The 23,767-nt window shown below is 38.4% G+C and overlaps 1 protein-coding gene across 5 annotated transcripts in view; it reads right to left on the bottom strand.

The window, feature by feature from the left end:
* ANKRD44 (ankyrin repeat domain 44) overlaps positions 1-23,767 on the bottom strand; it is a 367,287-nt gene that overhangs the window by 124,810 nt on the left and 218,710 nt on the right. For all 5 annotated transcript variants that reach the window (XM_041737073.1, XM_041737070.1, XM_041737071.1 and 2 more), the window contains one exon: positions 23,637-23,748. In XM_041737073.1, the coding sequence (XP_041593007.1) occupies positions 23,637-23,748 (112 nt within the window). The remainder of the gene's footprint in view (positions 1-23,636; positions 23,749-23,767) is intronic.

Genomic DNA, 23,767 nt, shown 5'->3' on the forward strand with positions numbered 1-23,767 from the left:
ATTATTAAACAGTAACTATGTTGAGGAGATGAATGAACAGTACCAGCTTGGACTCCCAGCTACATCTCACCAATAAATAAATACCTACTTTATCTTACTGTCACTTCTGAGATGTGAATACTATTCTATAGGCCAGAGGTTCTCGACAGGATGGGTATAACATCCAGGGGACATTTGGAAATGACTGGAGACATTTTTGATGGTCAGAAGAGAGGGTGTTGGTTGCTACTGGCACCTAGTGAGCAGAGGCCAAGAATGCTACTAAACATTCTACAGACCACAAGATAGACCCAGCAACAAAAAGTCATCTTATTCAAAATGCTAATAGTGCCAAGGGTGAGAATCCTGCTTTAAGAAAATGAAACAAAAGTAGATAAGAGAAAGTTATTTCCTTTTGAACCTTTGGAAAGGTATCACCCAGGCAGTATAGAGCTCTGACTTAGAAGTTCATACAGAAAGACAAATTGCCAAACAGAAGGCCAGTGATGGCAGCACCCTAATATATTCTTATAAAGGAGTTTAGTAAACATGAATCCATAGTATATAGGCCAAATTCCAGAGAAAATATAATCATCAACTTGGTAGTGTTCATACCTAGTGAGAAACTCATCCTTCATATTTAATTTGACTGCAGAGAAAATTTGTGAATTGAATGAAGAATAAAATTGAAAATAGATGCTAACCAAGCCATCTAAATTAGATATAGCCTTTTTGGATCCATTTTAAATCTTTTCTTGTTTTGGGAATTGTTGAGCTTGGGGGATGGGGTACAAATAAATATCTTCAGTGTTGTGTCAGTGTTGTGACACATGAGAAAACCTCCAGCCATTTTCAGATTTTAATCATCTTACCCACATTACAGATGCAGGCTAGTTGGCAGATGCTCAGAGGAAAGAGCCTTATCAGTCCTCAGCATCTAATTACTTATCTTGGAGAAAATTAGGCAAGATTCCAAGTCTACAGAAGACTCATGTTCTGTCGGGAGTTATTAATTACAAGCAGACTTAAGAAGCATTAATTTGTTTTGGTAATCATGCCAGGGTGTGTACAGCTCTGCCAAAAAGCACAGGAAGTGGAGATTAGGGAGAAGGTGAGCTGCTCGGCTCAGCTGGTAAAGGGGGGATTAAAACCAGATGGCCCCAATTTGTCTCTTTTAGCCAAGTTCCAAATAAAATATTCCTTTAGCTGAAGTTGAAATTAAATAGATGCCTGATTGCCCCACCCCTGAGTAAGAATCTAAATTAATTCCTTCTTTACGATTTCCAGGTTTGTTGTTACTATTGTTTGGAAGACCTTAAGATAGTTAAAATATACTCTGGCATACAAACACACATCCACACACATTTGCATACATGTGGGAATAAAGACTGGAAGAAAATAGACCAAAATTTAAACAATGGTTATCGTTGTATGGTGGAATTATACAGGATTTCAATTTTCTTTTTATATTTCTATGATGTCTCCAAAATTTCTACAATTAAGCACATATTATTTATAATCAGAAATGACCTGGAATAGAGCAGTTAATTATACCCCTCCAATCTTTCCATTCCATTCTCTAACTATAATCTAGTTCTACTGATACTGTTATACTTTAAAAATACATGAGTCAATTACATTGATAAAGGGTGAATAACCAATCACACATACTCATCAGATCAAAATCTCACCTAGTATTACACAGCTGTCTGTTTAATATATTGCTTATGGGTAACATGTTAACATGTTACTCAAGAAGTAGTTTCCCAAGGACTTCTCAAATTCTTTCACAATATACATATTTCATATTCTGGCAATATATAGGTAGAGGGAAAGAAAAAAGGATAAAAGATATATCAGGTCACAACAACATACTGAATATATAAGGCTCAAACCTTGAAATAGACTTGAAACACAATTATGTTGAAGCTCAATGGCTAAAGTTAGATGCAATTTATACATTTAATGAAATTTCTTGACAAGTTGATAATATAAGGTAACTGAGGCTGGTCTAAGTGACACACACAAAAAAATTCCTACAATACATGAAGTAACATAGGTTTATCTAAATTTCATGGTCAACAAAGAATGGAAAGTGTTTTTCTTGCTATGATGCTAAGAAAACTCAAATGATTGAACTTATGTATATCAGAAAAAGTGCTGACAATTCCACCTCAAAAAAAAAAAAAGTCATTGGGGCACCTGGGTGGCTCAGTCAGTTGAGCATTTGCCTTCTGCTCAGGTCATGATCTCAGGGTCCTTGGATGGAGCCCTGCGTTGGGCTCCCTGCTCAGTGGGGAGTCTGCTTCTCCCTCTCCTTCTGCTCATGCACGCATGCACTCTCTCTCTTTGTCTCTCAAAATAAATAAATAAAATCTTTTTAAAAATTTCTTTTAAAGTCACCAACCAATTCCAGTTCAAAGGCAGAGCCACATCAAACATTAGTAGCTATTACCATTGAAAAGAAACATATCCTCTTTAAGTGAAAGTCTAGATAGTTAAGCAAAAAGGTAATGAAAGTCTTATATGAGTAGAAAATGACGAAAATCCTTGTGCCTACTACTCAGGTAATGAAGCTGTCTTGATATAAGCCAATAAGTGAGATATAAATTATGCCTACAATGATCCTAGAAGCAGGTAAGTGATCTCATCCACTAGCTATTTCCAGTTCCTCGTTGTTAACCATTGGAGAATTTCTGTTTGACATATGACAGTTTCCTGATGAGTTAACGCCATATGGATATTCTCAGGACTCTTCTAAAATAATAGTTCTAGTAACTCTTTGGCTAAAGCACCACCTACAGAATACCTTCTGTACAGATGCTTTAGTCGAGGATATTTTAAGCCATAGAATATGAAAAAGGTACAGTCCCAGGTAGCATCAACCTAAGGTAGGCCTGGGGAAACAGGTAGTTCTTTGGACCAAGAATCCTTCACCCACTCAATACTCTCAAGCTGGCCTTTGGCCACTCAAGTTATCCCTCAAAAAGTAAAATTTCATCTGTCCTAGTTCTCATTCTCTTAAGCTTTTGCTCTCTCTGAGCTAAGATGCCAGCAGGTAGTAATATGTTTTCTTCTAGAAAAGCATGTTTTGGTTTAACAGAAAAATAAATACCTTGACCTAGAGGAATCAGTTAATAGCAAGAATTTTATGTGACCAGCACACAAGTCAAGAAACACAATATTAGGGGCAGCCCGGGTGGCTCCGCGGTTTAGTACCACCTTCAGCCCAGGGCGTGATCCTGGAGACCGGGGATCGAGTCCCTCCTCAGGCTCCCTGCATGGAGCCTGCTTCCCCCTCTGCCTGTGTCTCTGCCTCTCTCTCTCTCTCTCTCTCTCTCTCTCTCTCTGTGTGTGTGTGTGTCTCTCATGAATGAATAAATAAATAAAATAAAAAAAAACACACACTATTACTAGGAATTCAGAAGTCCTTCTCATGCCTCCTTATCATTAACCCCTTCTACGAGTAACCACTATTCTGACTTCTAACACCAGAGATTGGTTTTGCTCATTTTTTAGTTCTTTTTAAGTGGTATCATAAAGAATTTATTCTTTTGTATCTCGTTTCTTCTGTTCAACATTATATATGTAAGATTAGTTCATGTTCATATATATAGTTGTAAATCACTCATTACAGACTAGCTGTATAGTATGTCACTGTAAATATACCATGATATATTTTACTGTTCTACTGTGGAACAGCATTGGGTAATTACCAATTTGGGGTTGTTACCAATAACCCTTCATGAACATTCTTTATGTGTCTTCTGGTAGTCAGATGTTCCGTATTTTGTTGTTTGCATGTATTTGGTGTGTGCATAGGTGTAGAACTGCTGGGACATGGGAATGCATAACTTTAGCTTTAACAGATATTGCCTTTGTGATTTTTCTAAAGTGATTTTTTAAAAAGTGATTTTATTATTCTGCTTCCACTTAGAATTGTGAAAGCTGCAAGAGCATATTGCTTCTACGCTAACAGTAAGAAAAAAGATAGTCTACAAAATCATAACTTTTCCTGAGCTCAGAGAGCTGAATTACAAGGAGGCATAAGACCATCCAAAGAGAGATGGTACACATGAACTGTTTCCTCTATGGCAGAGCATGGGTGAAAGTTGTGACCTCCATAAAAAAGAAGATACCTACTCAAATTTTTAATGAATTCTTAAAGGCCAACCCATCTTTTCGAATAGTTAGGAACCTTAAACACAAAGTTTGCAATCAGCTTGACACCTCTTTACTATGAGCTCTCTATTCATGACAGCTCCAGTGAGTGCTCATGAGATTGGGCATAGGGGGGCAGACCCAGAAGAACTCCCTCCCCTCAGTGGATCATGTATGGAGAAGGAGATTGGCTCTTGCTCCAAGACAAGCATGTAACACTGCCTATTTCCTTGGATCTTTGATCCTTCTCTCACAAAACCCAAAAGCCTTAAGCCATTGGGACAGGGGCAGCAACCCTCCCATACCTAGGACCCAGGCAATACACCATTACTTCTGGTGAAGGAGCAGAAATAAAAACAGTCTCTTTGTAATGATAGAGGAGAAACAAAAAATCCTCTGCTCCTGGGCAGGGCAGAAAAATCTTTTCAGGCCTATGTCTTATACTTATAAAAAACAGAGTTCTGCCACTAGGCTAAGAAGGGCAGGATCTCTCTTCTACACAAAACTCACCATAGCTACAAGGCAGAGTTTTTCACAGGGTCAGAGAGCAGGAACACTGAGAAAGCCCACCCCTTCAGACCTGGGTACACAGGGATTGCTTAACACAAAGGCTGAACCTGGGCAACAGAGAGCCCCCACAATAAGCCTAGTACCAAATAACAAGAATAGCAATGTGATGCTGGGAAAGAGGTGATAGCATGGAAAAGAACCATTCTGTGGAACAGGCATCCAAGGACATTGAAAGATAAGAGTAAAGTATGAACACTGAGCAAAATCTTTTGCATCTCAGGACAAGGTAGTGGGAGCCCATTCCACAGGAATGTGAAGCCTCTGATGGACTGAAGATAACCATGGTACCAAGAGAACTCAAACCCCCTCAGCTCTGATACACCCCCACACTAACACTGAGAAGAGGAGACTACCCATTTCCAGCTGTGAATATTATTTACTCCAGTCTTTACTGTTTTTCCACAAAACACTCCATTTATTCATTCCAAAATCATGAGAGACATAAAAAAGCAAGGGAAAAAAATCACTCTATCTTATTATGAAGAGATAAAGCAATATAGTATAAGACTCAAAGATGGATGACCCAGATGGTAGAACCATCAGTCATGGGCTATAAAACATCTAAGACTAACATGTGAAATGATTCAGTAAAAAATGATAAAGAAAAAAAAGTATGAAGAAATGGAGAAATTCAGCAGAGAGATAAGAACATAAAAAGAGCTAAATGGAAATACTAGGAAAAAAAAAAACTATATCAGAGGTGAAGAATTCCTTTGACAGATTCACCTGCAGACTGAATACAATGGAAGAAAAAACAGTGAACTTGAAAACAGGCCAGTAGAAATGATCCAAATAGAAACACAGAGGATAATAGTGAATGAAAAAATATCAAAGTATCAAGAACTACTTAAACAATACAACATATGTGTAATTGGAGTCCCAGAAGATGAAGAAACAGCCAGCAAAATATCAGAATTTTCACCACACATCCAAGAAATCCAGGAAACTTCAAGCTGGATAAATGCCAAAGTTGGGGAAATACACCCACATATATGCTAGCCAAATGGCTGAAACTCATAAATAAAGAGAAACATTTTAAGATAGCTGGCAGGGGGTGGGGGCGGGCGGGAGAAACATTATATTCAAAGGAACAAAGAATTACTGCAGATTTCTCATCAGAAATTACACAAACCAGAAGACCATGGAGTGACATTTTTAAGGTACTGAAACAAAAAAGTTGTCAATACAGCATTCTATAACCAGTGAAAATATCTTTCAAAATGAAGGCGAGAAGGAGAAGGAGAAGGAGAAGAAAAGAAGAAGAAGAAAGAAGAAAGAAGAAAGAAGAAAGAAGAAGAAGAAGAAGGAAGAGGAGGAGGAGAAAGGAAGGAAGGAAGGAAGGAAGGAAGGAAGGAAGGAAGGAAGGAAGGAAGGAGAAGAAAGAAAGAAAGAAAGAAAGAAAGAAAGAGAGAAAGAAAGAAAGAGAGAGAGAAAGAAAGAAAGAAAGAAAGAAAGAAAGAAAGAAAGAAAGAAAGAAGAAAAAGAGGCACCTGGGTGACCCAGTGGTTGAGTGTCTGCCTTTGGCTCAGGTTGTGATCCCAGGATCCTGGGATCAAGTCCCATGTATTTGGCTCCCTGCAGGAAGCCTGCTTCTCCCTCTACCTCTCTGTGTGTCTCTCATGAATAAAATCTTTAAAATAATAATAATAAGAAGAATGATGACAAAGAGATCTTACTCTCAGCAGCAGTATATGAGAGTTATACTTGTTCCACATCCTTACAAACACTTGGCCATTTTGTGGGGCATGAAGTTGAGGCATAATGTGGTAGACAGAATAATGGCTCCCCAAGATGACCATGTTCTAGTTCCCAGAACCTGTGAATATATTACCTTATATGGCAAAAGAAAATTTACAAATGTGACCTTAAAATGGGGGGATTATTGTGGATTATCTGTGTAGACCTAATCTAATCACATGAGTCATAAAAGTGGAGAGTTTTTCGCAGCTGTGGTTACAGACAGATGTGACAATGGAAGATGTGTCAGGGAGATGCAACATTGCTGGCTTTAAAAACAGAGGAAGAGAGGAAAAAAGGAATTAGGGCACTCCCTAAATGCTAAAAAGGGAAACAGATTCTTACCTAGAGCTTCCAGAAAGTAATGCATGCTATCAACATCTTCATTCCAGTAGAGAGAGACTTGTGTTGGGAATTCTAACCTACCGAACTGTAAAGTAATAAATTTGTGTTGTTTTAAGCCACCAAATTTGGGATAATTTGTTATAGGAGCCAACAGAAGGCACATATATATATATATTTGTGGTTCTCATTTTAATTTCCTTGATGGTTAATAGAGTTGAGCAGCTTTTCACGTTTATTGGATATCCTTTTTTATGAAGTGCCTGTTCAGATTTTTTGTTTATTTTTCTATGGGTTGCTTATATTTTTCTTATTGGCTTTTAAGGTTTCTACATATATTCTGAAGAGTTATTTATATATTCTGCTTTTTCTTATGAATGTATTGCATGCTGAAGCTTGCCTTTATACTCTCTTAATAGTGTCTTTTAATGAAGAAAAAATTTAATGTTTTTTATCTTCCTTTACTCCAGCATCATAGTTTTCATTACTTTAGCTTTTATAACAGATTTTGATATCTGAAAGTATAAGACCTCAGTTTTTTCAAAATTGCCTTGTATATTCTTTGCCCTTTGCATTTCCACATAAAATTTTAAATCAGATTTTCAATTTACACACATATACAAAGCCCTACAGGGATTTTGATGAGTTGGAGAGAGTTATCTTTATAGTATTGAGTCATTTAATTAGTGGAGAAAAAATATGTTTTTCTGTTTATTGAAGCAGAGTTAGTTTTTCTCCATAATGTACTATAGCTTTACAGCATGGACACTTAATATTTTTTGTTATTGAAAATTATGACGTTTTTATAAATGGTATCTTTTTGAAGTTTCACTTTCTATTTGTTGTTAGTAATATATAGAAAAACTGATTTTTAAAATATTAGCCTTGTTTATGGTAAGAGCAGAGGTATTTAATTGGCAGCCTCTCATTTTTCTCTATACTGTTTTGTAGTTATTATGGAAATAACATTTTATATAATATTTTAGATCTTAATAGAAACAAAAGTATCTCTTGTAAATGCTAGATTTCAAAATTGTTTCTGTTAGTGATATAGAAATATAACTGCGCTTTGTATGCTGACCTTATACTCTTACCAATCCATCTCAAATTTTGTATATGGTGTGAGGTACAAGAAAAAACACATTTTTCCCTATATGCATATTCAATTAACCTACCACCTACCTTAATGTCTACAGCATAATTACACCTGCAAAGTGTCTCTTGTGACGTAAGGTAATTTACTCACAGGGTCCAGAAAATAGGCCCATCATTAGAGAGCCATTTGTCTGCTGCTTTTATTTATTTATTTTTCTTTTATTTTTCTTTTTGCTCCTATCCAAAATTTTTTGCAATTTCTTTAAGTGAAATGAAACATGTCTGGGGTTGGGATTAAAAAAAAAAGAATCTTACAGGAACCACATATTTCCAACAGAGCAAGTCCATTCATTTGTTTTCAGCATTTTTGCCAGTTGGCAAAAAGATGAAGCTGGGTCCACTTTATAGAGTGCATACTTGCTACATTATATATTCTTAATAAATATGCAGTGATATTAACAATGAAACCACCAGGTGGTGCCACTGTAGGTAATAGTCTGTTTTTTCATACCAAGAGTAAAGAATGTTTTCTTTCTAAGTACTATCTGGAAAAATCTCTCTCTCTCTCTCTTTTTTTTAATGTTTTATTTATTTATTTGAGAGAGAGAGGCAGAGACACAGGCAGAGGGAGAAGCAGGCTCCATGCAGGGAGCCCAACATGGGCTCGATCACACCCCAGGCTGCAGGTGGCACTAAACTGCTGCGCCACCAGGGCTGCCCTGGAAAAATCTCTTGAGGTTGCATACCAGTAATAATGTACTCCTTCATCTCACTCCTGACATTGCAGGTTCCCAAAGTCACCAAATATGTAACTCAGTATGGGCTCAAAGTTATCAGAGAAAGCACAGGAGTTGAATTAATTGGGGAGTCAAGGAAGTGTTCTAAATTTAGCCTGTGAGTCTTTTTAACATTTTTCAACATCGAATTGTTACTGCCGTGTGTTCTGCAAATTAAAGCCTTTTAAACAGAGAAAAGATACCATACAAGTTGAGAAGAAATACCGAATAATTTTAACAAAGGCCAGAAGCCCAGATTTGATGTCAGGTGGTTTTAGAAGGTTTTACCTTCTAAGTTACACTGGTTAGTGATAAAATGCGAATGATATCTACAAAGTCTTTGACTATAAAAGAATTTTCATATAAGACTGGGACCTAATCACCACTAAGTGGACATCTAAGACAAAAAGGCAGCAGGTCTCCCAGATTTTATACTATGCAAGATGTATTCAGTCCCCTGTCCATTACCCGCATATCTATCAACAAAAGTACTCAACTGAGAGCTAATTCAGTTGAAGTTCTGCACTGCAAAACACTTGACTGCATTAAGTGACAGACATATTGAAATGGTGACAAGTAGCCCCGTAAAATATTCAGGGACATGGGTATTACATTTGCTCAATTCTACTTGCTGAACATATAAAGTTCTTTGTGTATTACCATGAAAAACAATAATACTGGCCTCATGTTTCCATGGCGACCGCTGAGAGCAATTTTTAAGTTTAAGAGTTACCTCTTTTAATCAATGATAATTTTCATCTAGATGATATTCCCAGGTTACCCTGACTTATATTATCGTGTTAATTTACTTTCTGCCTCAGTGCAAGGTGAAATTTATTTGCCTAGGGCAAGAGAGTTTTTATTTAGGGGGTAGGTAGGTTGGAGAGGGATGTAGAAGCTGAGGGACATGGTAATCATATGGTAATACGATTAAAAATTGCAGAAAAAGAGAACAAAGAACATAATAGATTTGAATACAAAAATTACTTTTTTTTAATAATTAAGAAAGTTGTAGAATGAAAAACGTATTTTGCTTCAGAAAGGTATATTACCTCAAAGCTGCGCAAACCAATGTAATGTTCCTTTGTGTACCATTTTTATGTTAAATTACAGTATAAATTTCCCACTCAATGTATCAACACATTTTAGTGATTCTAGCTCAACCAATAAAATATACAGCTTTAAAGAAAATTTCTGATGATTCAATTAAAGCTAATCTTGGTGGGATTCTGAAACATTGGCTAACCACCACAGACTACTTCTAGATAATGAACATTAAAAGAATTAGCACAGAGTCAAGTGAGTGGGTAAAGAAAGCTGTTATTATTTTAAGCAAAATTAAAACAGATGGGAGAGACTGACACACATGTATTCAGATACGTGCCTGCCTTGCATTTAATCTTTTATGAATGGCTGATTCCAGATGGTGGTGGGATTCAGGAGCAGAACTTGAGATACAATATCCATTTTCTTATTCCAATGTATATATGAGTTATATCTTTTCTATCTAGTGGGTAATGCAAATACCATCAAAAGGAAAGAAAGCAGGTTCTCATTTTTTTTGAAAATGAGGCGTTGGTCAGTTTATCAAACCAACTCCAAACATTGACCCACATTCTCCATCATTCAACTTATTTCAGATTTGGTCTCCTATTCCAAATCACACACATGTTGGGGTGCTGAAACGAGCAAACTAGAGACAAACGCAGGAAACACACAGTGCTGGCTGTCAGTGAATCTCTCATTACCATCGAACCCAGAAGGGGATGTGCCCTTCTCTGAACTCCCACAGCAAGTCTCTTGTACCTCTTCTGGAATGTTATATTTTATTTTAGACAATGATAAGAATAACAGAAACACGGGATTCTAACAGAGCAATTGTAAAACTTTATCACATTTATTTACATGCTGATTCCCATTACTGGACAGTAAACTCCCAGGTACAGCAGCTTCTTCATCTTTTAGACTTGGCATACAGCCAGATAGGGGGAAGGGAGTAAGATATAGGAGTTGAAGATACAGTAATAGTTGCTACTTATACCCATCATATGCCAGGCACTGTGCTAGGCACTTTACTTCCATTATTCCATTTCATCTTCAGAGCAACCTAGTTTCTATTTGACAAATGAGGCAAGATATGGAGACTCATGGAAATGAAGTAAAATGCATAAAGACCTTACATCTAGGTAATGGCAGAGCTGAGGCCTGTATGATGCAGAAGTCCTTGAACTTTCAACTATGCCAATGGCCTCTCCTCTGGCCCAGCTCCCATAGACTCAGGCTACAGGTTGTAGAGTGAGAGGCCTCAGGAAACGATCAGAGGCACTCTGGGAAGTTGTTGAGTGCAGACTATACACATTGGGCACAGCACTGGCAGCCTCACATGGACACTAGTGGACAGCAATGGGCGCAGTGTCTTTAGTGGACATCTGTGTCCAAAATGCTTTTTGGATGCTAATGGCAGGTACCACCATGGCAAGCATGAATAAGAGGGAGGGAAAACAGTGGGTGTCCTGTAGAAGCCAAGAGAAGTGCATAGAGCTCATGGGAAACATGTCAAAGGCTTTTCAAAATGAATTGGAGCCAAAGCTTGGATAGAATGGGAGGAGATAGGGCCAGAGAAGTGATTTGGGGATGGTTATTTTAATTCTATTATTACCATATGGGGAGCTAGGAAATGTAGGTGACATTTTGAGCCAATATTTACATTGTATATATTTTACCTCCCATATTCTCCTACCCCCACAGATCACAATCTCCTTAAAAATAATATTCATGCCTAATACATATTTATGTCAGCCATGGTTCTTAGCACGTTGCCCGGTAATTTATTCTGTATCTCCAGAAAGCAACCATCCTAAAGATAGATAATGTAAGAGAAGTCACACCTTGTAAGTCGTCCCAGTGGACCACCAGATGGGTTTTCCTGGAATCTAGGAAAAATAGCACCAGTGGTACGGGCTTCTAACTCCTGCACCCGTTACCAAGGGTATTCTGATTGACAAGGCTCTGGGTCTGAGGATAGAATACACGAGGTCACCAGAATTTGAGCTCATTGACTTCTACTCAATTCCTTGATTTTAACTTTATACTCAGGAAGAAGATTGCTGATCTTTATTCAGTTTGTGAAAATTGGATCTCCTATTTGGAAGGGAACATAGCTATAGCAAATGACATAAATGCCCTGGTTCTCTTGGCAGTTGGACTTTTCACATAAATTAATCAAGAATGTTCTTGCTTATCAGTCTCATGTGACTGATAAGGAGGACTAATAGCATTTATGAACTTGTAAAAGCTGATACATTGACCCTGATTTCCAACCTCACCAACTGTTAGTGCTGTTATAAAGCCTTACAAAGACCAGCACACAGGAAATACTAATTGTGTGTCATCTTTATTGTAATATTTCTTACACTTTAGAAAATATTTCTAAAGAGAGAATGATACCAAAACATGCTGCCTGTATCAAATGATTGCTTTGGATTATTTCTTATACAATTTGTCTCACATCAATGTGAGGAATTTGAGGTGCAAAGAAGATTGTTATTAACTAAAAAACCTTTATGGAATTAAAATTTTTTTTGTGTGTGAGATAAATCATGTGTTTCGAAAACTACAAGTTTTTCCTAGAAAAAAAACTGTGAAGTTGTGACTATGCTAAATTGCCTTCCCAGTTACCAAGTGAATTTTATCATTTAGTATTTAACAAATCTACTTTCCAAGTGCTGAATGGCACAGAATTTAAATCCAGTGATGTTACCACCTAGATTATAAGTATCTGCTCATACAAGAAAATAAATCTCAGTTATTGCTCAGCGATTTGATTTTTCCAACTATCCCTTTCAGCTGTTACAAATGGCTGAGCCTCTTCTCTCCTTTGGAATCTTAGAAAGGCTCTTTATTCTTTGTGACAATCGTAACCCTATGACCTGAAAGCACAGGTGTCTATGTCAGCTCTTATCCTGACCAACCAATGCTCAGGCTTCTACATTTCCTGTTACTGAATGAGGATCAAGAGGAGGAGTGATTATTACAGGGACCTGATCTAGATTTCACAAATGACAAGTCTTTGGCAGCTGCTAAGGATAAGGCATCTTTGGAGAACAATCTTGCTTGGGAAGTCACTTCTCCCCCTGCCCCTCCCTACCCCCTAGGCCGCAAGAGGTCATCCCTGGCAGCTGTTCTTAAAAGGAGAGTGGGGCCAGGCTGACAGCAGCTGTTACAAAGATACTGAACAGAGAATCCAGGAGGAAGGCTGGGTCCAAGTAAGAGTGCTTTTCTGAAAATATGTGCTGAAGTCCAGGGGTCCGTGCTGCAGTGGGACGTACTTGACAGCTGTAGCTGGGGTCATTTTATTTCTCACTAGGTGGGTAATGCTATAAGGTAGCTCTGCTCTCCTGACAGAAGAAGGAAAGGCCACTGTAGTGAAGAGAGGGCAGTTGTAAATGATATTGTATCTTTATTTGATGTCCACATGTTCATTGTAGTATATAACAAGGCAACTGATTTTTGTTATATTTATTTTGTATCCTGTGACCTTGCTACACACTATGAGCTCTAGGACTTTTTTTTCTCTTGATTGCTTGGATTTCCTATGTAGACAATCATGTTGTCCACAAATTTACTTTTTCCTTTCTGATCTTTATGCCTTTTTTTTTTAAAAAAAAAAAAAAGATTTTATTTATTTATTTATGAGAGAGAGAGAGAGAGAGAGAGAGAGGCAGAGATACAGGCAGAGGGAGAAGCAGGCTCCATGCAGGGAGCCCGATGTGGGACTCGATCCCGGGACTCCAGGATCACACCCTGAGCAGGCGCTAAACCGCTTAGCCACCCAGGGATCCCTCTTTATGCCTTTTATTTCCTTTTCTTGCTTTTTTTTTGCTCTGGCTAGCACTTTCAGCACAATGTTGATTAAGAGTGGTGAAAACAGACATCCTTGCCTTGTTCCCAGCTTTAGGGGAAAGCATTCAGTTTTTTACCATTAAATACAATGTTAGTTGTTCTTTTTTGTTGTTGTTGTTGTTAGTTGTTCTTTATGAAGTTGTTAGAAGCTTTTTATCAAAATTGAGAAACCTCCCCTCTATTCCTATTTTTCTGAGAGTTGCTTAAAAGAATCTATTCAAGATGTTGAATCTATGCAAGGTGTTGAACTTTGTAATAATTTTCTGCATTGACATAATCATGGGATTTTTCTTCTTTAGCCTATTAAAATGGTGAATTGGTGTCAGGGTATTAGCTTCATAAATGAATTGGAAGGTACTCCCTTCTCTTCCATTTTTTCAAAAAACATTTTGCAGAATTGGTATTAATTCTTTAAGTATTTAGTAGAAGTCTTCAGTGAAATCATCTGAACCTGGATATTTCTTTTGGGAGAGTTTCAAAATTCAATTTTCTAAGTAGTTATAGGGCTATTCAAATGATCCACTTTATACTGGGTAAGTTGTGGTAATTTATGTTTTATGACTAATTGACCCATATCACCTAAGTTGTTAAATATATGTGTAGAGAGCTAGTCACAATATCCCTTTATTATCTTCCTGATGTCTGAAAGGTCTCTAGTAATATCCTGTTTCATTCCTGATTTGGGAATGTGTCTTTCTTTCTCTCTCTCTCTCTCTCTTTGGGTCAGTCTCAGTAGAGGGTTTTTTTTCAATTTATTAATCTTTTCAAAGAATCTGATTTTTAAAAATTTATTTCTCCATTTTTTTTAATGTTTCAATTTTATTTACTTCTGCTCCCATCTCTATTATTTCCTGTTTCTGTTTATTGGGGCTTTATTTTTCTCTTCTTTTTCTAAATTGTGGTGGAGACTTAGATTATTGACTTGAAACTTTTCCTCTTTTCTACTGTAAGCATTTAGAACTATAAATTTTCTTCTCTGGTAATTTACCTGTGTCCTCAAATTTTGACTTGCTGGATTTTTTTCTTTTCATTCAATTCAGTGTATTTGGAGGGAGGGTCGGATTCTCTTGAGATGATTTTCTTTGACCCATGATTATTTAGAAGGCTGTTATTTGATTACCAAGCATTGGAAATTTTTCCTAGCATGTTTCTGTCACTGATTTCTAGTTTTATTCCATTGTGGTAGCAGAACACAGTTTATATGATTTCAATTCTCCTACATTTGTTGAGGTTTGTTTAATGGTTCAGGATATCCTGGTGTATGTTCCATGGACACCCAAAAAATACACATTCTATTTTTGTTGGATGGAGTGTTGTATAAATGTCAATTAGATCCTCTTGGTTGATAGTATTCTTGAGCTTTTCTTTTTGATGATTTTTCTGTCTAGTTGTTCTATCGATTATTGAGAGAGAAGTGCTAAAGTCTCCAACTGTAATTGTGGATTTCTCTTTTCAGTTAATTGATTTTGGTTTCACATATATTACAGCTCTGTTGTTTGGTGCATACACATTTAGGACACTCTCCTTCAATGGGTTCCAATGTTTACTGGGCTGCCTTCCTAGTATCTTCTCCTTGGGCTCCAGCCAAATTATACTACCTTCCTGCCCTACCCAGGACAACGCAATGGGTTTTTAACTGAATGGGAAGGAAGGAAGGAAGGAAGGAAGGAAGGAAGGAAGGAAGACCAGATTAAATTTTTCAGGCTTTTAAATCATATTCTCTTTAATAAATCTTCTTTTCTCCTATGTCATTGAGTCCTTAGAAGCTCCCATCCCAAAAGCAACAATTCCCCTTCTTTGAGGCCCCTCGTGCTCCCTATCCATCTGGAAGAAATTACAGAAAATGTGTATGTGTGGATGTGTGTATAGTTTTAATTTGGTGGATGTCTTTATATCAGTTTGACACATTTGTATAGGTTTTCAGATCTTGAAGAAAAAACTGGAGGGGATATTACAATAAAACAAATTGGTGCTGGGTAATCAAATAGTAATCAAATCTAAAGGAAAGAACAAACCACGGAAAAGTAAATTTTCATTTCTTCTCTCGTTTGTGTCTTTTCTATAAAATACCTTCCTAACTAACAGGACAGTCACTATAATAGTTATAAACTAGCACTTAAGTTGTATCACTAAGTCAGGCTTCATCATTCATAAGTGTATTTCATTTGTTCAACAATTTGAGGTCCCTGATAAGTGCTTGGCATTACTAGAACCTCTGTCTTATAAAGTTAGTATTTAAACCCACATACATTTAAAGGATAATAGTTTATTCTTCCTTAGAGCTTGACATTAATCTTTCCTAAAACAATAATTCTAAGTGTGTAACTCTGTACTGGACCAGAGAGTCACACACTAACTTTATTCTCCTTTTCCCAATACCCATCTAATTTCCTTTATGAGGCTACTTCTTTTCCTGCCTCCTCAGATAAAATCTCCAGCTAATAATAAAAAGTTCTCTGGACACTTTAGTTATAGGCATAACTTCCTATCAGTAAGTAGTAACCTACTCCAGCAGAGAAATCACAAACTCTGAATGCTGTTTAATGTTGAAGCTTCTCTATGCCTCTCACAAAGCCTCCGGTGGGGAAGGAAGGAGACAAGGCTGACTTCTCTGTCCTGAGCCTAGGGCTTCTCCTCTTCCTTTCTCCTCATTGTCTGTCTCTGCCTCCTCCAGGACTGGGAGAGACAGGGGGAAAGGAAGATGCAGGAGGAGACACAATGGTCTGGCACCCTTCTGGCAGTGACATTCTCCATCTGGGATGCTTATGTAGGCTCTGAGCCACCTCCCAGCACTGGAACCTCTCACAGTTTTCTCTCCCAATGTGAACACATCTGTCTGTTGGTAGCTCGCATTCCCTTCCCCCTGCCCCCACCTCGCCAAGTACCCTGGGTCCCCTCATTCTTGAATAGGATCCAGGAGAACTCCAGGCCACCTTTGGCCCTTGGCTCACCTGTGGACATTGGGAAATATATACTTTTGACCCGTCTTTGGTGAGGATGGAGTAGCTCTCAAACATATCTCTTTTTATTTAATTTCTGGCCAGGTCAGAGCTACACAGTCTTTAAATTTATCATATGCTAGTCCACCTGGCCCCTAAATTGTGTGGGACACATATCAAGTATCCAAGAAATCTTGAAGCTTCTGTCAATGGGCTTGGGGTCAGGAGATCATCATCCTTATCCCCTGCTATGGTGGGAGGGGAGCAGTAGTAGGATTTATAGCAGAGCCGTCTCCAAAGAGATCTGCCCTCGGAGTTCCAACTACTTAAATGGGTAAGGGGGTCACGGGTTGAAACACTGATATTCCACTGTAAAATGTAGAAGCAATGGCCCCACTGTCCTGGGCCATCAACAAAAGGTGAAACTGAAATTGTTTATTCTAATACACTCCACTGAATGATTCCTTCATCAGTCGCCAAATTCACTCATAGTAAAGACAAAACAATTTTTTCTGCTATATTACAAAGAATTAAATGAAACACTTCGTCCTAAAATATTGTCTATTCCACTCTTCTGAACATAGACTCATGCCACATGCTGATTCTAATTCTGTGGTTTATATTTATATTCCCAGCCTAGCTGGCTACCAGTGGCATCAAAAGATCTGTGCCCATCCCTCTATTCCCTTCCTTAATGAGAGTTCCCTGTAAGATTTTATGTTTCTGTTCAACTAAATTAGAAGAAAAAACAAGACCAGCATTGTTAAGATTTCCTCTGCCCATTGGAAGTCTGCCTGCTCAGGGGTCATATACACTTTCAGGTCCATCTCTAAGAAGCACCTCTGGGGAAGGAAAAAAAAAAGTGATCACAGACTTGTTTGGGACTGGGGTACAAGTTTGCTGGTTTTTCATCTTCTCATATTCAGATAACTGCTTAGAAACCCTACTCTTTTTAACTCTTCTTCTGAACCCGACTTTCTTAGTCTTGAGAAGCTAAATTAGACCTTGCCGATATAAGTACATCTTCTACGGAGCCACGTGGTAATGGGTTTCCTAAGGTCCTATGATAAACACAAGAAACAACTCAAAACATTGAGTAGTTTATTTGAAAGCAGCATAATCTTAGTGTTCAGTTGCCCAGATATAGTTATCTCCAGAGAATCCCAGAAACTCCTAGGACAGACGTGCAGGGGCATCTGTCCCCGTCATGTACTCTCACAGTTGAAGTTCAAGTTAGCTCAGAACAGAGAAAGGAGGAGAAGGTCCCAGAGAAGCAGCCAAATTCCAAGTAATTTGGCATGGTATAATCTCGGACTGAACTTAATCACTGGCCTAGAGTTTTCAAACAATCTTTCTAAATTTCTGCAGGCAATTTACGTAATTACATTGGCGCATACATTTTTTCCATTTCAATAACCAAGCCACAAAGATCTTTATGTTCACAGACAAATCTTTAATATTGTAAAAGAAAAAGAGCACGCCAATATAAGCTCATGAATTCCAAATAGGGGCATGATTCTGTAATTTTTCCCTTCAGAGCCAGTAAGAATGCATTCCAGATAGAGGAAAAAGAGAGGCATAGGGCTCTCCTTTGCCAACTCCCTTCCTCCACTTAGACATGAGACGCTTTACTATTCAAGCCTCCTCCATTCTGCTTTGATATTTTGAGCCCAACTGAATATGACTTATCACAGCTCTCAGCATATATTTGTGGGGAGATTTGTTCTTGCACCCATACTACATACATTTTTTTATCACAACCAGCTGAGAACACAGGCCTGAGTAGGCAGACTTAGAAGAATACTGAACCTTGGACATTCCATCAGGGCTAAGGGGTTCATACTGCTTTCTGGAAGTTGTTTGCTCGTGGAATGAATTCAATATAACTTTATATAAGGGAAATAGAGTGAAAACAGCTAAAATAATTTCTGTTCCTTTTTGATTATAGCAAAATAGACTGAACACAAAGCATGGTTTATAAATTCTAAGCTTACGATCACAGACAGCAGCCAGAAACCATGAATGCCAAGTAAACCCGTACCAAGTTAAATGTCAGAGTCAAATAAAATCTGCATCAAAATTAATGATACGTATTTAATGACATGCATAATCACAGTAATTGCTCAACTAGATGGGAACAGAGGCAAAAGACAAATTTCACCAGCCTTACAAATCAGCTGGCTCTGAAGGCCACCCATCAGCTTCAATGTCATACCAACTCTCAAAGGACAAAGGCCCTCGTCTCTCAGGGAAGGCTCAGGGGCTGAGCCCTACTCTATTCCTTCCATAGGCCAGAAACACAGCCTACGGAGTGTGACATAAAGAAATGACTCCATGCATTATTCCTGCTTGGAGGTTCCAGTAAGCCCTTCAGACCTATTAGAAACATGTCTTTCACTGGTATAATTTCAGCAGAGTCAGGACCAGTCTGTTAAAAGGATGACCCCCTAGGAGGACAGGGTATTTGTGTGGTGAGATAAAGGAGCAAACTGGCATGGGCAGTGCTTAATCTGAGAAATGCACCTTCTGGTGCACACTGGCTAATTGGTTTGATTTCCTAATATGTAGCACGCAAAGAATGGGAGTTTTGAGGAATATGAGGGCATTGTGGTACAAGAGAGAGAAAGGGAGTATATATTAGAAAAGATGTCTCTCAAAACCCCCACTTCTTATATCAAGAACAAGCTTTATTCTCATCACAAGGAAAAATATCTTCCTTTTCTTTTTTTTCTTTTTTTTTCTTAAAATTTTCTTTATTTATTTGAGCGGGGAAGGGGCAGAGGAAGAGGGGGAAGCAGAATCCTAAGCAGACTCCACAATGAGTGTGGAGCCTGACGTGCGGCTCAATCTCTAACCTGGATTCATGACTTGAGCCAGAATCAAGAGCTGGATGCTTAACCAACTGAGCCACCCAGACACCCCCCCTCTTTTTCTTCTTTTTTGTGTGTGTCCACATAAGGTAATGGATGGTCACTAAACTTATTGTGGCAAACATTAAATAATATATGTAGGTCAAGTCATTATGCTGTACACCTTTTTTTCAAAGTTTTTTTTTTTAAAGAGATTTATTTATTTGAGAGAGAGAGAGTGTGAGGGGAGGGACAAAGGGAGAGGTAGAGAGAGAGAATCTCCGGTAGACCCACTGAGAGCAGAGCTCAATGCAGGGCTCCATCTCAAGACCCGAGATCATGATCTGAGCAGAAGCCAAGAGTTGGAATCTCAACTGACTGAGCCACCCAGGCACCCCCATTATGCTGTACACCTTAACCTTGTATGTTGTATGTCAAGTATATCTCACTATAATTGAAAGAAAATAAATAATTAGGTGGCATTTCTGGTATGTGACAAACACGTAGGAAATGCCATTCATTAGTGGTGGCCTCAGCCACTCCCAAATCCATTCACAGCTCTGAGCCAGCAGTAAAACTAAGATGCAGTCATCTGGCTCTATGATGCTAGTCCTTGGGGGGAGCCCAGGATTGTTTTGAGTGGGAGGGAGAAGGTACAAGCATGCTGATAGCTTATTTAGGATCTCTGCTTAGTTGAACCACACCCTAGAGGAATTTTAGGACACATTCCAAAATGGAAATATACAGAACTTTCGATCCAAACACAATAATCCAAGGTAATGAGGAGTATTTTCATCCTGTGTTATAAAACCACTCATGTCCTTTCCTGAAAGCAAATAATGATGACATTTCTACCAATTTATATTGATAATCTGGCTTTTTCAGCTGACACTGCAAATTAAGATCAATGGATACCTCCCCTACCTACTTCGGAACGTCTTAAAATTGCCAAGAATAATCATCTCTTCGTAAATCACACAGGGCAAGTTTTGATACAAAGGGATAATTTCATTATTACACAGAACTTGCAAAACTTCCCTGTGAACAGAAAAACTTTCCATTGGATAAAAGAAATAATGGCCCTAAAATGGCTTTCCTAAAAGGGGAAAATAATATGAAATATATTATTTACATAGAAAGAAAATATTGCACAATAATTATTCTCAGAGTTACTTATACTATGGGATTAAAGATAAGTACTTTAAAACAGCAAACTTATTAAGACTATAATAACTTTGTAATAAAAGTTCGTATGTCCAATTACGACATGTGGTTTTCATAGAGAAAACCAATTAAAAACAGCTGTGTCTTAAGTACATTTTGGAATGCAGGCTCATAATGGGTAATAACAATAGTAAGCCTTCACGCTGCCACTGATTACTAAACACATACACATGCACACACAGGTTTATGAGGAGCCTTTCTTTCTTTCTTTAAGGATTTTATTTATTTATTTATTTATTCATGAGACACACAGAGAGAGAGGCAGAGACACAGACAGAGGGAGAAGCAGGTTCCATGCAGGGAGCCAGACGTGGGACTCGATCCCTGGACTCCCGGATCACACCTTGAGCCGAAGGCAGACACTCAACTGCTAAGCCACCCAGGCGTGCCGTGTGAGGAGCCTTTCTTATGTGGGTCCTAAACACAGAGCCCTATTTGCAGATAGGTCTAGATCAGCTTCTATAGCAGTGCTGCTGTTAGAAGGCAGGAGTGATACTGTCCTATATCTTAACCAGTTCCTACCAAGCTTTTGCTCTATGCTGAACAGCCTTGGGTGGTGGTGGAGCTTTGCCCTGCAATGGGAGGCAGCATGGTGTGGGAAACATTTCTGTTTTTTTTAAGATCAGGAATTCCAATTCATGATCTTGCTTCATCCACTGACCAGAGCTATGTCTTTGGTACAGACCAGTTACTCCCCCTATGGTTTGGTTGGCTCATCTGTAAGATAAGGGATTGCCCCTTGTCGTTTGTGGTTCTCCATGAAAGTCCATCTTATAAAAGGCTATGAAATCACTGGCTTTCTACATCTTCCTATGGAACTGGGTAGTTTTAAAATATGTCTACAAATTCTTTGACATTCTTCTCTTGGAATGTGAAGTCTATTTTTCCTCTCTGGAGTGACCCTGCAGGACTTTCAAGACTCGATCATTAAGGGTATATTGTCTTTCTCTCACTCTTTCTCATTCTGGCTCTCTCCCACTCTCTCCTGGAGCAGATATCTTTAGATCCCTGAGCCGCCAAGTAAGATACCTAACTACTCTGAAACCACCATGCTAGAGAAAACCACATAAAGAATTTCCACAGAAGTGATCTGAGCCTTACAACCCAGGTGATTGACATATAAGTAAGAAGCCTTTGAGATTATGCCAGCCCCAGACATTATCTATAATCTCATGGGATGCCTTTAACTGGAACAGCCCAGCTCTTCCTGAATTCCTGATTCACAGAAACAGAGATACTAAATAATTAGTTGTTTTAAGCCACTAATTTTGGGGGTGATTTGTTATGCAGGCACAATAACTAGAAGAGAAACTCTGATGGAATCAAAACTAGAGGGGAAAAAAATGCTACTCCAAGGTCAAATAAGGAAATCTTTAGCATCCACAAGAACCTCAGGAAAAAAGACATAGAAGTCTTTGAGGATGATGAAGGTAGGTACAATTCACCAATAAATGCCACACATGGCAACACTAGAATAATCAACTCTTTATTTCCAATCACCTCTTCATTTTCAAATGTTTATGAACATTTTCCCCACATTAATATTAAGTGAAATATAGTAAAAATGACCCTAAGTGGGGGCACCCGGGTGGCTCAGTTGGTTGGGCAACCAACTCTTGGCTTCAGCTCAGGTCATGGTCTTGGCATTGTGGAATCAAGTCTTGTGTGGGGCTCTGTGCTCAGTGGGGAGTCTGCTTGAAGATTCTCTCCCTCTGCCCCTCCCCCTATCTCTGAAAAATACTCTCTCTCTGAAATAAATAAATAAATCTTAGGAGGAAAAAAAAAAGAATAACCGTAAGTGGAACCCCTTAAATCTAGCAGCAAGGTCAAAGGTAAAGGAAACTAACTGGGACATCGTTCAGGCATTTCTATGTAGGCACTATGCCTATAGTAGGCACTATATTTCTATAGTAGGCACTATGTAGACACAACTGCCTGCTGCCTTTCTGCCTTGTGCCTTCCATAATAGACTGTGCAGTGGATAAAGTGCAAGTGTTTTCCCAGGTACACCTCTCATTAACTCTGAAAAGTAGTTTTTAAAAGGACAAGGAGAAGAGGTGGAGTCTAGTTAGGAAGGTGGCACATACCATTGGTCCAAAGTTAAAGAGTTTGGGATACTCCATGTATCCTGGCGAAGCTGACCCAAGGGTGATGCTTAGGAGATGACAAATGGTGGCCCGCAGGCAGGATTTAACCACAAATCCATGTTTTTTTCTTCCTGACCCATTCAGTATTTTCAAAATAGGAAATTTCACATAAAAAGCCTAGATTTCTAGTTTCTCTTGAAACAATGGACTTCAATCCTATGTATGAATTACCACCTGGTCTCCATCACTGGAGCTGACTGGCTGTTTCTCCCTTTAAACATAACACTTTCTATTTGCCACAGTCCACACTACTCCCTATTACTCTATACCTGGGCTCACTTCACTTGTTTACTTTACATTTCTGCCTCTGTGATCATTTAAGTTCATGTCTGGTGACCTACATCAAAGGAAGAGTTTCTGACTCCAAATCCCCAGACGTTTTTTGGTAACCATAGGTTCGAAATTTTTGGTGGTTCTGAAATTCCAATAAATTCTGCTGTTGTGCCCTTGCCAATTTCTTCCCCTAAAGTACAAACATGGGATCATGACAAACATATTCCTAACAGTTATGTAAGTCATCTTACAACACTGTTACTGAATATTAGGGTGATAAGTGACTTCGGAAACATATACTGAGCTATTTTGATACACCCAAATTATCTTTGAAATACAAACTGTCCTTATGGCAGTCAAACATTCCTAGTCCAAGTTAAAATGGAAAAGAAGCAACTGCTAGTCAGCTGTGAGATTAGGATGGACAGAAACAGAACAAGATCTACATATTGTAAAAAAAAAAAAAAAGAACTTAATTACCATAAAATATCTTCAAGACAATTTCTAGTAAGGACTTCATTAGTCAATGAGGACATTTGTGAGAAATGAAAACCAGCATTTGCAGGGTTGAATGTGTGTGTGTGTGTGTGTGTGTGTGTGTGTGTGTGTGTGTTAGAGAAAACAAAACAAGACAGAACTCACCAATTCCAGACATTGTCTGTGGCCATAGGCAGCAGCATAATGTATGCTGTTATAACCTTCCTTGTCCCGGATGGATGGATTTGCATTATTTTGAAGCAGGAACTCTAGACATCTGTAAGTATAAAAATTAG

Source organism: Vulpes lagopus, chromosome 22, assembly GCF_018345385.1.
Source record: "Vulpes lagopus strain Blue_001 chromosome 22, ASM1834538v1, whole genome shotgun sequence".
NCBI lineage: Eukaryota > Metazoa > Chordata > Mammalia > Carnivora > Canidae > Vulpes > Vulpes lagopus.